General features: G+C 46.3%; 1 protein-coding gene across 1 annotated transcript in view; it reads right to left on the bottom strand.

Moving 5' to 3' along the window:
- Positions 1–3102: 3102 nt before the first annotated feature.
- Positions 3103–15168, bottom strand: part of UBE2G2 (ubiquitin conjugating enzyme E2G 2) — a 13884-nt gene continuing 1818 nt past the window's right edge. Inside the window, exons 3-5 of the mRNA XM_014963022.1 lie at positions 10083–10201; positions 7003–7143; positions 3103–5111 (exon numbers count right to left, since the gene is read on the bottom strand). Coding sequence (XP_014818508.1) covers positions 4999–5111; positions 7003–7143; positions 10083–10201 — 373 coding nt within the window. The 3' untranslated portion in view covers positions 3103–4998. The remainder of the gene's footprint in view (positions 5112–7002; positions 7144–10082; positions 10202–15168) is intronic.

The following is a 15168-nucleotide window of genomic DNA, read 5'->3' as shown; positions in this document are numbered from 1 at the left end:
CGTGTCGGGGGCCCAACCCCCACCCCCCCCCCCCCGCCGTGGGCGGCGCGCCGCCTCCCGCCAGGCCCAGCACCCCAGCGCGTGGGTCCCCCGGCGTGTTGCATCCTGCATCTCCGCTGGCGTGAGCCCCCCTCCCGCATCACCCCGCTGCCCCCCGAGGGGCGCACTCGCCTGGCCCAGGGCTCCCACCCTGACGGCCACCCCCGCTGTCACCCCCCACGGCCAGGGGGACAGCAGCACAGGGCCACAGCCTCTGCGCCCCGCCATCCTGCCAGCCACACCACGCCTGCCCCTGCCTGCACCCCGCTCTGAAAGGCGTCGAGGTGCCCCCAAAGAGCCGGTGCCCCACGCAGGGAGGAAGAGGACTCAGCCCACGACTTGGCTCGTCTCCCCCCACGCCCCCAAGAAGGACATGACTAGACAGACCCGCTCCCAAATCGCTCCCCCAGAGCTCCCGCACACGCTGCTCACGCCGGCAGCTGCCCTGTAATAACCCACCCTCCGTATCATTACCATTAATTATATATTTACATACCCCATAATCTTAACTGCTTCTAAGTCACATCTTGGGGGGGGTGCGAGCTGCTTTAAAAAGCCACCTGGCTGGTTCTCCCCTGGCTGTCTCGGGAGAGGGGCTGGTGGCCAAGGCAGGATGAGGATCGGCTGCGAAGATTACCAGGGCTGGAGTCAGGGCAAGGCACTGGTCTCCCAGCCACCCCGAGATCCCGCGGGACCAGGAGCGCACCGAGCACATCACGCAGGACCACCAAGTGTTAAGTGGCTTGAGCCATTCCCTCTGCAGCACCGGGTCTCATCCCCGCAGCACCAGGGACACCTGGCACAGCCGTAGCTGCCTGGGGTGACACCAGTGGTGCATGTGGGACCTGGCTGCACCAGAGGTGACACCGGGAGCCCTCACTGGGGCTGGAGCAGGGGCTCAGCCACCTTGCTGTTCAGGCAGCACATGGGGAGAGCAGCTCAGCCCAACGGGACCCTCCAGTGCCAGAGGAATTCTCCAGATTTTTGCACCTGTCCCTTCCCTCTGCCACCCCCAGCCGTCCCACCAGCTGGCAAGCAAGACCCTCAGCATCCCTCACCTCAAACTCCTCCCAGCCCCGGAGCTCGCTGAAGGGTAGAGAGATTTTTCTCCTTCCAGTGAGTCAAGGAAATGTGGGAGAGAAGCAACATGGGGCAGGTGACCAGTGCCACCTGGGCAGCATGGGGACATCCCACGCTCCTACCTCCGTGCCCTGCTGCTGCTCAGCCAGCACGCACAGCCCTCGCCCCACGCCATGGGGCAGGGGAGGCCACTGCTTCGAGTCCCTTTCTGGAGCTACCTCCCACCAGCTGCGCCCATCCCACATCCCAGACACCCCCAGTACGGGCAGCATGGCTGGCACCGGGGACAGACATTTGGGGTCTGTGCTGACCAAGGGGGTGTTTCTTCTTTCGATTCTCAGAGCAGGGGGAACACCCAGCATCCTCACCAAGAGGCCATTTCAGGAGGAAAGCAAGGACCTTCCAGAGACGCAGAGCTTTCACCGCTCCATCCCAAAGGCAGCACACCATCTTCCAGCCATGATACCGCTCCAGCCAAAAAAAAAATAAAAGTTGGAAAAAAGCCTGGGGCTGGCTCTGCCCCGAAGCTGCAGCCGTTTCATGTGGCTCCAACGCCTCCCGCCCGGCAGCTCGCACTTTCAAAGAACGGCTTGCATGCACACAGGCACACAAAACACAATTAATGAATGGCTTGCATCCCACTGTGTGTGTTCTGACACAGCCCTGCTTGCCAAGAAGAAAAAAAAGAAAAAAAAGTGTGCATGTGTCTAAGTATGTATATACAAAGGCTTTAAAGAGGACGTTGCTTGCATTTTTACAGCTTTGTTGAAGGGTTTGGGGTTTTGTTGTTTGATTCTTTAAGCCTGAAGCAAATATAATCCAGAGATACGTTGGTTTTCTTTTTTTAAACCTTTAATACTTTACCTGCATGCATAACACCTGTAGAGCTCTGACACTCCCCAAGGAACATGTTTTATAGTAACTATTTCAGGCTGAAAAAACACAACTGCTCAAAAAACCATCGCTACTGGCTAGTATTACACACACTGCCAACACGAGTACTCTTTCATGAAGGGAGAGGATTAAGCCTTTCAGGGAAGTCTATCACAGGATCGACACAGCAGCTTTATGAGCTTTAACTCCCGGGTGATCCCCAGCTGCACAAAGCTGCCTGCGCGCTGAAACCCTCTCGGGGCAAGCTGGGCATGGCAGGAGCCCTCCCTGCCCTGAGAGGTGAGGCAAGAGGAGCCCTCGTGCCACGCACAAGGATTCCGTTTGTTACAGAACAACGATGAAGAGGTTTCCTTCCTTCCTTTCCCTGTAGGACAAGCAGGGTCAGGGGGCCTGAGGGGCCAGGTTTAAGCCTTTCCATGAAGAGGAGGGCTCACCACCAGTTTCAGGGGCACAGATAGGGGTAAGCAAACAGCCACCCTCAGGATGGTTCTTCTCACACCAAGTTCCAGTCCTCTGAGGTGGCCTTCTGCTTACATTTTGTCACCTGCAAGACTGCCCAGTATATATGTTCACTGGGTGGCTTAAAACACCCAAGCTAGAAAGCCCACTGCATGTCAGTCACTTAAAAAGACATTCTTTTATTTCTAAGCAACAGAGATTTGGGGACTATGGAAATTCTCAGTAGGAATTGGACATCTAATTGTTCTTCTCAAATCCAAGAGCTAACATCAGCAGATTTTGAATGATATATTAAAGCTCATTTAAAATATTAAAATTCACCTTGTTGCCATAACAAGATCTTCCTAGGCCAGATATGTGGATCATAACGAGACCTCCATGAGAAGCAAACTGCATCACATCTGCCAGATTTTCATAGTTTTCTTTGAATTATAAAGTTATTGTCATCATTAGAGAAAAGATACTTGCCTGGAAAGCCCAAGCAACTGCGTCAACTCTTCCACTCCTCTAAAGCACCCCTTGTTTTAACTGCATCAGAATAAACCACTCCACTTCTGTGGACTGAGTCAGAATTGGACTCTCTTAACCAGCTGGGTACCCATAAAAAACATCCACTGCAACACATCTGCATACGTCTATGAAAGGAGAAAATATAATCAACTTTATTTTCAGTATACAGACTAAATCCCACCATAAAATAATGAATAAGCACACATGAACAAAACAGTCCGCACTTAAAAAGCGCCCATTTTTGCCATGTCTGCCGAATCCATGGATTGCAGGTGGCACACAGCTCCCCAGCATCGTTTCCTGGAGTGGCTGCAGCACTCCCAAGAGCAACGCTCCATCTACTACAATTCAAAAAGCGCTCTCAGTTTGCATATAAACGCTACATTTTCCTGTATGCCTTGAAATACTAGTTAGGTACAACAACACTATTTCATCATCTCTGCGCCCAAACTGTCAGGTCCCCCTCCCACCCTTACACCAAAGCAAGAAGGATCACTTCTACAAGGAGGTAAAATCAGCAAGTTCTAGCAATACAAACTCTTCCGAGGTGCAGAGCGATGGCACACTGCCATGTGCAGCACGGACAGCAAGACATGAATACTGAGGAGTGGTACACAGGCACATGCACACTGTCACCTCTGTGAAGCCTTCTCCAGGGTGCGACTCCTTCCGTGTCACACACTTGTCACAGGAAAGGAAAAAAAAAAAAAGCCCTTCTCAAATTTAGTCCCTTTAAAGCTGCCAACAAAATGTGACTCCATGTGCTACCAGTGGGCATGTTATTGCTTGTAGTAAATTGGAGAAGATTTGGACCTACCCAAGAGATTCTCTTGCAAAGCACAAAGGTCACCAGCGGCCCCTAAAGCAGGGTTACTATGGGATGGCTGCAGCTGGCATTCCCCACACCCTCCGCACCACCGCTGGGCTACAATACTCTGCAGTTCTAAACATGCGCTCTGTCATCCTCTAGAAAACACATTCGGTGCCTTCTCTGACTCCTATTTAAATACAAAAGAGCACTCAGCATAAAGAAACATTGCAGTTAATTTTACAAAGTTCATTGCGTTCATCTTCGCTCGTTCACCTGAAGAAGGGGTGACCAAAGGCCAGCAGTGCCTAATCCTCTCAATGCCCGAGAGAAGCTGGCATTATTGCAGAGATATTTCACATGCCCAGCAGAGCAGGCACATTCTCACTGGATTTTCAAGCTGCCAATGACCTACCTCGCCCGTGGTGAACCTGACCAAAGGTTTAAGAATCCAGCCTTTACAACTTCCACCTCTAATTGAATGTGAGGTTTACAAGTGAGTGTCTTTAAGGAATAACAAAGCAGCTCTTGGGATTTTTTCCAAGCAAACACTGACTCAAAGGCTCAATACAAACTCACAGTGCTAGATGGGAACACCAGCCCATTTTAGACACCCAGCCCGTCACTGACAACCCCCAAGATCTTCTCCTAAAGTTACATGCTGCACAACTACTTTCTTTGCCAACGCATTCTATCTAGAACCTTGTTTTGTAGCCTCTCCTGCTGCAATACCCTTCAAATCAGTTCTGACTGCAAATGCTGTCCTTGCCTTAGCAAGTACCACAAAATTGAGAGATTATTTCCTGTCTACTGGTGCTCCAGATGCAATACTGCCTATAAATACATACAACTAATTCTTCCAGCAGGTGACCCAAACCAGCTCTGTTCTCAAACAGCAGACTGGCAAAGGCAGACTGCAAGGTCTCCCAGCTTTCCATACCACAAAGTGAGGTAGCAACAGGCAGCCTTTGAAACGGCATTGTCTCCATGTTTTTTCCTACTATGACATCCCTTTTCCACGCAGTTTAGTGAGTGAACTAGAGGCTTCTCTGGAGCAGTGGAAGAAGAAAATACATGGTAAATAAATAACAAATGATAAAAAGAACTAGGCCAATAGTTTTGCAAAGTTTTCCTTTTTGGTACCAGCACTGAGCACTGCTCGTTTTCAGGTGGAGAGAAATACAAAACACTTCAGTCTCTTTGTGAGCTTAAAGTCCAAGTGACTTCTGCACAATCTGCTTGGCAATTTTGTTAAATTGTTCTCTGTCTTCCCGCCACATCTTGGAGGCGTCTACATTGGCTCCACTTTCATCATTTGGCTCTGAAATGAGAAAGACGGAAAGACAGGTGGGCAGGCAGGTAATGAAGCAAGACCCTCTCAATTTTTCAATAACACCTCTCTACTGCCACTTCCCTGTGGCTTTGGTCCACTTTCCCTGCTCAGGACTACAGAAACACCACTAAAGGAAATCCAGTGACAGCTGCTGGATTCACAGATGGTTCTGACTTAGCTGATCACAAGAGAATATTCACAGCAACGTCAAGTTTAGGTAAGAAACAAGCGTCAGAGGACCAAGACTTTCTTTTGCTTATGCTCTTAACAGTTGAACCCCGGTACGCACATGAAACACCACAATGTGGCACCACCAGCGCTGTCAAGGGTCTTTAAAACTGCACACTGCTCCCTGCAAAATGTTTTTTTCTGGTTCTGTGGCTTCACAGACACAAAGCCCTCCCGACCAGGCCACCCAAACAGGCTCTGTCACTCTTTAGGATAGCTTGTTCTATTAAAAACCAACAAAACAAACCAAGAAAACCCATAGAATGCTTTCATTTCCGCAACATCTTTCATCCGAGGATTTCAGAGCGCTTTACAAAGTACATTAAGCCCCTGTGACCCAAAACACTTAATTCTGTACAGAGGTAAGCTGAGGCATGGAATTTATCAGGTTCATGGTCAGCATACAGAAGGACAACAGATTACACAAGCCACTAAGGCAGAACATACTCCACCCATTTTGCTTCACACACTAGTCCAAATCCAGCCCAGCCCTGCTCATGACAAACATCTTGGGCTCATGTCTTTCTTGACACAAGATGGTCAGCCCCTAAAAGCCAGCAGTGGGGACAGGAGATGTGCAGGTCGCCCAGTCTGGTAAGCTTGGGCTTACACTACCTGCAGAGCCTGAGAGAAGCTGACCAGTGATGTTTTAGACTAATTCCTCCAAAAGCCATGGGAACACAGGGCACACAGGCAGAGGACAAGAGAGATAGGCGACTCCTGTGCTACCCAGCCAGGGCCAGGCTGCACCACAACCCAAGCTGTGGGAGGCCACGGGAAGCCCAGCCAGGTCTGTACAGCTTCCCAACAGTAGGTTACTATTCTGAAGCTAAAACGGCCACACAAAAGAATCTGTTCCTTGCTCTTGATCAATCTTGCTGCTCTAAACCTTCTAAAATCTTTTATCATTCAAAACCAATTCTAAGGGACACAGCTTTGCCCTTTTCCAGGCAGTTCAGGGGCTCCATCTACCACGTGGAAAAGGGTCCATCTTTCAGAGAGTTGGACACAACAGATCCATAGTACCTGTTGGATTTATGCAAAGCCATTTACAAGAGTTTTTCACCCCACCCCTCTTCTCCAGAAGCCTTCCTCTGGATCAGAGATGGCGGAACAGGGTACATTCCCAGGCTGACAAATAACAGAAATGGAGGGTCCTGGCTTGTGACTTAGAGACCATGGAGTCCAGTTTACTATACTGGTTAGATCTGGCCAGCAACGCCTCAGCTGCTAAAGCCAAATCCAACACAGGCTGTAATCAATACCTCTAAGACCTGCAAGAGCTGAACAGACATCAGTGCAAACACAAAGATGGAGCACACACAGGTTTTGTGCAGGAGCAGGGAACGAGCTTTGCTCCAGGACCCACCTGACCATCACTATCTGCTTGGCTGCTGCTGACCTGGGAGGAAAGCAGCGCAGTTGCTCACAAAGCTGGTAACACCTATTTACTAATTCAGTCCTCCCCCCACCAAGTATTTTCAGAGAAATGTTTTATTAAAAAATAAGGATTAGGGCTTTAAGCACTCTGGCTGCTGCCAAGCACTTTCAAATATCCTTTGTTCACTTAACAAATCAAACAGCAAGAAGCAGTTCTTCTGAACATCGTAACTGCTATCTGAGCTACTGCTAATAAACCAGCAGGCCTTACCTGCCAGCATGCTAACGACCGATAAGAGGATCTTTTCCACACTCTGCACAGGACTCCATCGCTCAGCGCTGCTCTCATATCCCATGGGATCATCCCCAGGAGCATGAAGAATAGAGATGCAAACTCTTCCATCTGGGTAAACTGCACAAGAAGAAGAGGTAATCGATTGTTACTCAGCAGAAACACTTTGTCTCTCCAGTCCTTTAGCACAGATTAATGTTTGGACTTGGCCTTCATATGACTGACATTAAACCCAGCTTTAAATTTCCTCTTCCAAAGGCAAGAGGACACAAAATCTGAAAGACAAAAATCTAGCAAAAAATTCCTTTAAGCAAATGTAACAAACTTGGGTCATCCTGCCCCAAAAGAAGCCTGCTGGGAGCAGTTGTATCATTAAATAGCAAGTGACAGGCTCCATGGGAAAATAAGAGATGCAGCCGTGTGGAACAAGGCAAGTATTTACACACAGACACAGCTCCAAGGATGGAACTAGTCCAACTTTAATCAAAGGGTTACAGTCACACAGCACTGAATGCACCTTGGAGTCCTCCACTGGACCGTGACCATAAAAAGAATTAAACAAACTTGCTCTGCTGCAGTACGGAGGGAAAAGTGGTATATGTTGGAAAAAATATAATTGATCTTATTTTGAACATTACTGAGGTGCAATCAGAAGAGTTCACACTACTATTTTTTTTGGCATTGCTTAAAGCTCAGCTGCATTAAAGTGCATGGATAAAAGGTAACCTATCAGTGAAGGACACAGACGTCCCTCCTTTCCGCTTTCAGCATAAACAAAGCACCTGCAAAAGTTCAAGTCATCTTCACAGACACTGGACTCCACTAATTTGGTAACAAGGCCAAGGAGAGGTTGAAGAGGCAACACTAAGATAATGGAGTTCAGCTTTAGCAACATGGCCTAATTCTGCAGGCTCCCAGGAAATGACAACTGTAACGCAGTACTTCCAGTGCTGCTGTTCCCTGGGTGACCAAACCTGTGCCATTGCCAGGAACACAAGACAAAAAGAGGGAATGACCGCTAGAAGCAGTTGTGCTCATTTCCAGTTCCTTCCATTCACCCAGTGAATGTCTATACAACTCTGCAACACGTAAACGCTTTGAAGACTGTTATTGACATCCCCTGCTGCAGCTGCAGGCTGGGGACTGGAGCTGGAAGAGATGAGAACAGTCCGTGCTGAATCAACACTTCTCCTTTCAAGTTCAGAACACACTGGTAGAAGGTATTTCACCTGGAAGTTCCGCTGATGCTTTTATGCAGTGTGCCTTGTTTAAAACAGCTGGATGACAGTGGCACAGGCAAGACAGCAAAGGCTGCTTCCAGGAAGACGTAAGCCTCTTCCCACTTTGTCACTAAGTGCTAATGCAAGATGTGCCACTAATTGCCACTTTGAAGTTATCTTTGTCAGCGCATCCATGAATGTCATTTTATTTTATAAGAAGATAGTTCTGTGGTGTGCCAGTTCCCCCTGTACATAACACAAACTGCAGAGAGAAGGGAACACAGCAGACTTTTTAAGCGTTTTCCTTGCAATTCCTCCCAGGTGGAGGAGTAAGCACTTAAGGAGCAGAAAAAGTACAGCACAGCCACCCATTTCTACAGCCCTTCTGGGTATAACCAGACCATCACAATGCCACCTAAGAAAGATTCAAGCGTCCACTTTAGGTGATCTGAACTTTGATGGTGATGAAGGTGACCCAGAGGACTTTAAGAAGCTGAGCTGACCATTCAGTATGTTCCAGTTAACCTCACAGAGGAAGCGTCCACGCGTGGAGCCACTCCATAACACATGAGAATCCAGCAGTTTGTCCTTCTCCGCACCCCTCTCCTCCAGGCTACACTGCATACAGAGTAGTTGTGAGCTGCGAACCTCAATCACAGCTGAAGCCATGAAGTATTGTGTGGACAAGGACTTGCTAATGGAGACCAGTCCTGCCAAGAAGTTTGGGTGAATTAGTCCAGCTGGAGCACGGTGCCGATGCTTCCAGGTGCCAAACACTGCAAACATCAGAGCTTCAGAAGTGATGTTCCACTGTCTCGGGCACACCTGCACACTTCTAATGCTGTGACGTGATGGGGATTCAATAGGCAAGAATCTGCATTCTGTGGTGTTTTGAGAAGGGAAGAACAGAAGAACTTCCAGAAAATGCAAAATTCCTTGGAATAGCATGAAATAAATTGATTCCTAGCTGAGATTAAGATTTGTGTTATTCAAGTGCAGGAATCTCAGCTGGGAAGGAAACCCTAGGCAGGAGGGCAGCATTTTCCTTTTATTGCTCTCAAATGGCAGAGACCTAACAGCCTAGAATACAGATTCAGCCCATCAAATCTGGGTGATGATGAACAATCTTTACACCATCCACATCCTAAGTAACAATTTTACAAAGAATGCCAAGGCTGGCTCCAGAAAGTAGCGCTCCAGGCTGTGAAAGGAAGCTTCAAGGTTTCTACCTGCCCAAGGCTTAAACTGTACTTTTTACTTCAATTGCTTCCACTGAAAAGTCTTAAGATAATATTGTCACAATCAGAACTGCAGAGAAAAGGCCAGCAGTGTTTTAATATTAAACACCTGCCAAGGTGTCATCTGCTCAGACAGAGCACTCTGTATTTCAGAAAGATCACATTAGAAACATCACATGCTGCCGAGTAAAGCTGCATTCACACCGGTGATATGAACCAACACCAAACACCAAACCACTTAAATACAAGTCACAGAACAAGACTGGCTGTATTAATTCCCTAAATCTCACATCATGTACAAAAGATTTATCTTTAGACTATGCAATAGTCTAAAGCATTCCTGGAATGATCAGTGAAATAGTTGGAAACTTTACTGAACCGTTTATGACCAACAGGTATATTGGGAATAATGTGATAAAGAGAAAGTGTCCCTAAGACAGAGCAAAATTGCTGGACTGCTGAACACCTCTACTGCATACTGTAGGGCTGGAAAGGGAGAGAACAACTCTTGGTAAGGATTTCAGCTCTCCTGCTGCAAAAGTTTGCTGTTAAGGTGCACAAGCAACCCAGTCCCCGGGACATCCTGCTGCGTCGGACTCACTGTTGGGATGGAACATCTCGCAGGTGAACCTCATCTTGGGAGGACTTAACGGGTAGTCGAGTGGGAAGCTCAGGATAGCAGGGAAAACGCCGTATTCGAAACAGGTGTCTTCAGGACCCCTAGAAACAGATAAAAAGCTATTCACCAGAGTTTTAAATCGTTCTTTCACCCAAATTCTTGTCTGATGAGACATCTAAGCTTTGGGTTGTATCATCTTCTCCAGAAAACAAAGTGCTAATGCACTCTTACCCCACACCTCATAGACTTAAATCCAAATATGGGGTTTGGGAGGGAAGGGGGAAAATCAAAGCTTGCACACTAAATTACTAGGAAGGTCACAACACTGCTTAATTAGCAGGGTGTGTCTGGATATAATTGGAGTATCTGGCTCCAAGGCATGTTCCAGGATTTGAGCGTCTGCACGTCAAGAGAAAGCAGAGGCAGGTGTGGGACTCCTGTGCCTTTGAAGATACTGTTATGCTGCACAAGACAGAGATGTCAAATGCTGTAGCTCAAAAATAATAAAAAACCTGTGGAGATTCAAACTGCCAGTATCAAGCATAACCACACATAAATACTTACCACGATCTGATGCAACAAAGCACAGCAACCTTTTGTAAAAATAAAATCACAGCTCAGGGACCATAACTGGTAAACGCAGGACAACAATGTCTCTTTACAGACTTAAGGTATTCAGTTTGCACTCCCTCAAGTGCAGGCGGAGAACACATGGCTTCATTAGGGTTCTTGCAGAAACATTTCCTTATTGTGTTCATAATCTCGTTCAAAGTGCAATCAAGTTGAGATATTTTACCCTCCCTACATAAAACATTTCTGGAAGGTGAGCAAAAAAGTTTACTAGACATGATTTATTCAAACTTGATGAAGCATCTGGAAGTTGTAACACAATCATGATCTCCCCTGATTGGAAAAAATCACGAAACAAGCTTGATCACTGAAAATCGTAGCCAGGAAAACCTCATGTGTATAGTAAAAAGCTCTTAAAACAAGGGCTATACTGTCTGGGAAACAAGGTTTAGGAATATATTCATGCTTCCTCTTCCTCCTCCCAATAAAGCACATAAAAGTTCAAGGACTTCTAACACTTCAGACTGTAATTGGTAACTTACAGGAAAAGAAAATTGAGGCCAGCAGAACCTAAGGCCCTGGGAGGCTCACTCTCTTCAACTTTGGGATTCAAAAGACTTGCCTGGCAGATAAACACAAGAACTACATGATTTAAACCTGAATATTGACACTGGCAGGTAAGATTAGAGAAATGCATCAACATACTGCAAGAATGAAAGCTAAATGATCTCAACCATTTTGTTCTTTCTGGTCTTTTCCTTAAATTTAGTCAAGATTCAATTCACATCTGAGAGCGAACTGAATGCATTTCTTCATGAACATTTTAATTCCAGCTGCATTTTAAAGGCTTATTGTTGAAGTTCTATGAGTATGTACATACACGCATTGAAAAGCTGGTGGGTGTCTTATGTTCTGAGAGCAAACACATAGCCTTAAGGGCTCTTCTGTCAAATACGTTAACCGAATATGCTCCGGTTTGGGCCCTGTATTATGTGAGCAAAATGCTTTTGTTTTAGCCATTCATTGCTGCCAGGATCAGCTTCAAAGAAATTATTAAAGTTAATCCAAGACAGCATTTGCAACTACAAAACGTTCAGGAGGCTGCAACATTTAGCTTGACAGCATCACATTCAGTTGAAAAAGGACACGGGCAGGGCTAGGGATGGAGCAGAGCATGGCACCCTGTGCGGTCACACCACCTTGCTCTGCAAAAGCTTCCAAGCACACCCCATGCAAAGCCTACGTGCCCTCTGCGATGAGCTCGTCCAAGCTGCTACGCTAGCTGAAGTCAAGACAAGGCAGTACTTGCTTAGGGTTCCTCCAAGAAGCACCCAGCCCATGCAGTGGTGACACCCGTCCCACCGAGCCAAGAGCACTGAGCCCACCAGGCCAGTCGCCTTGAGCAGCTCCCACCCCCCAGGAGAGACAACGCACCGGCCATCCCTAAGGGCGCGTGCAGGGAACACCCATCCTGCACAGCCTTGAGGCATTCAACTCTAATAAAAACCTTCTCCTAAACCTGCTCCATCTAAGACTCCTCACAGCCTGCAGAGCAGTCACTCTCTGCAGCTTCCTCCGCGCAGGATGCTACTCTACAGACCTCCCAACGCGCTGAGGAGCGGACATCAGCTCTACTACCCTGACACGACTTGCTGGACAGCCAGGCTGGTCAGTGGGGTAAGAGACATCACCAACAACTCTGCTGACATAAGCTATAAGAGGAAAAGAAGAAACGCTGAACTCCACGAGCTGGCTATTACTCAGCCAAGGGCAAGAAAAGGATGGCAGGTATCTGCCAAGACAGGAGGAAGAAGTGCATTGACAGGACAATTAATTCTATATTCATGGCTTCACGTACATTTGTAAATGGTTCCTTATTGGTAAAAAGATGCTGGAAAAAGACCAAAACCCACAGTCATTAGATGCCAAAAAGGGGAATTCCATGCTAAACAGAAGTCCTAAGCCTAATTATACATCTAATTACCTTTCTAGACAGGTTTTTGATAAGTTGACTTAAATTTAAACTGTTTAATTTTCAAGCAATCTTTACGGTAATAAAGCTCTTATTACATGGGTTTGTTTCTTTGGGGATAAACTTTAGTAGCAACACCCTCTTTCATATGCCAACCAAAGAAGACAAAACTTGGGTCTTGAAACATTAAATTCAAGAACATCACAACAGCAAGCAGCCTGTCAGACCTCAGGCAGCACTAAGGAATTGAGCAGTATTAGGGTAAACTCTCTTGACATGCTGGGACTATACAGCAGGAATAATACACCAGCCCCCAAACCTTTACAGTTCAGAAAGATTGTATTTTCAGTTCTGGATCTATTGCACTCACTTCGGGAGCACACAGATGTGTCACTACATCCTCAACATTTATGTGCTTAACATTTATCCAACACTGCTGCTGCAGGCAAGAACACCGGAAATACAAATTATTATTACCATTATTTTAAAAGGCATTATTTTATCTCTGAGCCAAGCTCTAACATCAATCTGTTTAAGATTACGCAGCCCACCTCTGAACTGATAAATGGGCGATGTCTTTTCTCTCTTGGGTCTTTTTTTTTTTTTTTTTTTTTTTATTTGCCTTTACTGTTGCTCGCCATATGAAAGCAGTTAAATGCTGGAATTGTTTACCGCCTAAATTGTTAGTCAGCAGAGCCAGTACACCAGATTTCTTTGCGGCTTTTAGTGGAAAATATTAAACAGTGGCTCTTTCTTCAGTTACAGGATTTTTACGTTTTTCAGCCGCGTTAGTCACAGAACTGGCACAGGCGTGACTGCAAAGGCTGCCCCCCCCCCGCGCCCCTTTGTATTTTTTAAAAGGGGGTTTTTTTTTTTTTTTTGGGTTTTTTTTTTTTTTTTTTTATATTTATTTGCCATTACATGTGCTCTAGCTTTATACAAATTGGGTTCAGGAAAAAACACCACTATTCTGTTCTCTTTTTCATTATTGTGCTACATACTTACCTTTTGCACTTCATTTGTCTAAAAATTTGAGGCCAACTTTATTTTAATTTCCTCACCTGCACTTCTTTGATTCCCATACTCTCACACAGCACATTTAAGATTACAAAACATTCGAGATGATTATCACACACAAATATAAACAAGTAATTTTGCTTGCTTTCCAAATATACACAAACACTTCTACTAATAGGGTTTCGTAAAGAGATGAAAGTAACTGAACATGTTTAGGGCAAACATGTTTCCATTGTACCACAGCTTCAGAATTTAGCAGATCTTAAAATATAATTTTATCATGACACACACACAATACAGAAACCAAAATTAAAGCACCTCCGCCTCTCTTTTTGCGCTGACAAAGACCTGAAGCTCAACACTCAGCACTTTAAAGGGCTTTCAAGTCTACAAGTGGCTCCTCTGTTGTTTAAGAATTTGTTGTGGGAAACATCAGAAAAAGTATTTTCTGGGTAATGAATCAAATCCAAAAGTACTTCCGTGTGTCCCCCGTGAAAGCTCTACTCAAACATGCAATCCCTGGTATGAGAAAGTACTGACAGACAGGAATTTCCTTCCGTATTCCAAGGAGTGCGTTACCTCCTCTGCCGTTTCTACACTCCAAGCACCGCACAGCTGGCTGAACTGAAATTTGGTACGTTACAAAGCGCAAGTTTCAGAAGAGTGAGAATTATTCCACTTGCAGAAAGAGAAAGCGTAAGACACTGCAGCCAAAATCTTTGGTGTCAGGCAACAAATTACCTATTTCCATGCGCAGTATTTGTCTCCAGGGGACTGAGCTACCGGGAAGTACAACCTGTTCATCACAGGATAAATCGCTGCTCATAAGCAAAGGTATTTGCCAACTCTTCCAATCAATCAGCAAACAAGCAGCAGCAATCCAAACCTCCATTTACCAAGGCATACAATAACTCGGGGGCTCACCCACGCAGCCAGCGTGTGTGGAATGACTACAGCTTGGGACGCTTTTGTATTGGTTATGGGCCTGATCCCAAGAGACAGAAATCGTGGTCTTCATCCCTAGACAACATACCCCAAGCAAACCAAGCTAAGGAGAATTCTGCCACCCACGATAGTTGTGAATTTGGTAAGTCAGCACTGGTGTTTGCAGTGAAAACCGGCCAAGGGCACAGCAGGGCACGCTGTGAGCAGGGCCACAGCCACTGCCCACTGCCCCCAGCCTCCCTGGGGAGCCCCCGGCCCTGGTGAAGTAAAGGAAATCATCAACTCTCAGAGATGGAATCTGGAACTACAGAGCCTGGCTCTAACAACAGACCATCAGCTTCAGGACTCACAGTTAGAAGCTTCTTCATATTTTAATTGTGTAGTGTTTGCCTGAACTGTCAGACTCGAGTAACAAAGATCTCTTTTCCTCTCCCCTACTGTTTTACAACTTCATTTTGTAAAAATCACCAGTTATCCCATGTAAGCAGAGTTCCCAAAGAAGGGCGTAGCACGAATAAGAGAGGATAAGCAAGAGAGAAGACAACTGTCCCCATTTGTGCAGGG

The sequence above is a fragment of the Calidris pugnax genome, unplaced genomic scaffold, assembly GCF_001431845.1.
Source record: "Calidris pugnax isolate Ruff unplaced genomic scaffold, ASM143184v1 scaffold1156, whole genome shotgun sequence".
Classification (NCBI taxonomy): Eukaryota; Metazoa; Chordata; class Aves; order Charadriiformes; family Scolopacidae; genus Calidris; species Calidris pugnax.
The sequence above is the reverse complement of the archived record's forward strand: the minus strand, read 5'-3'. Positions and strand labels throughout refer to the sequence as shown.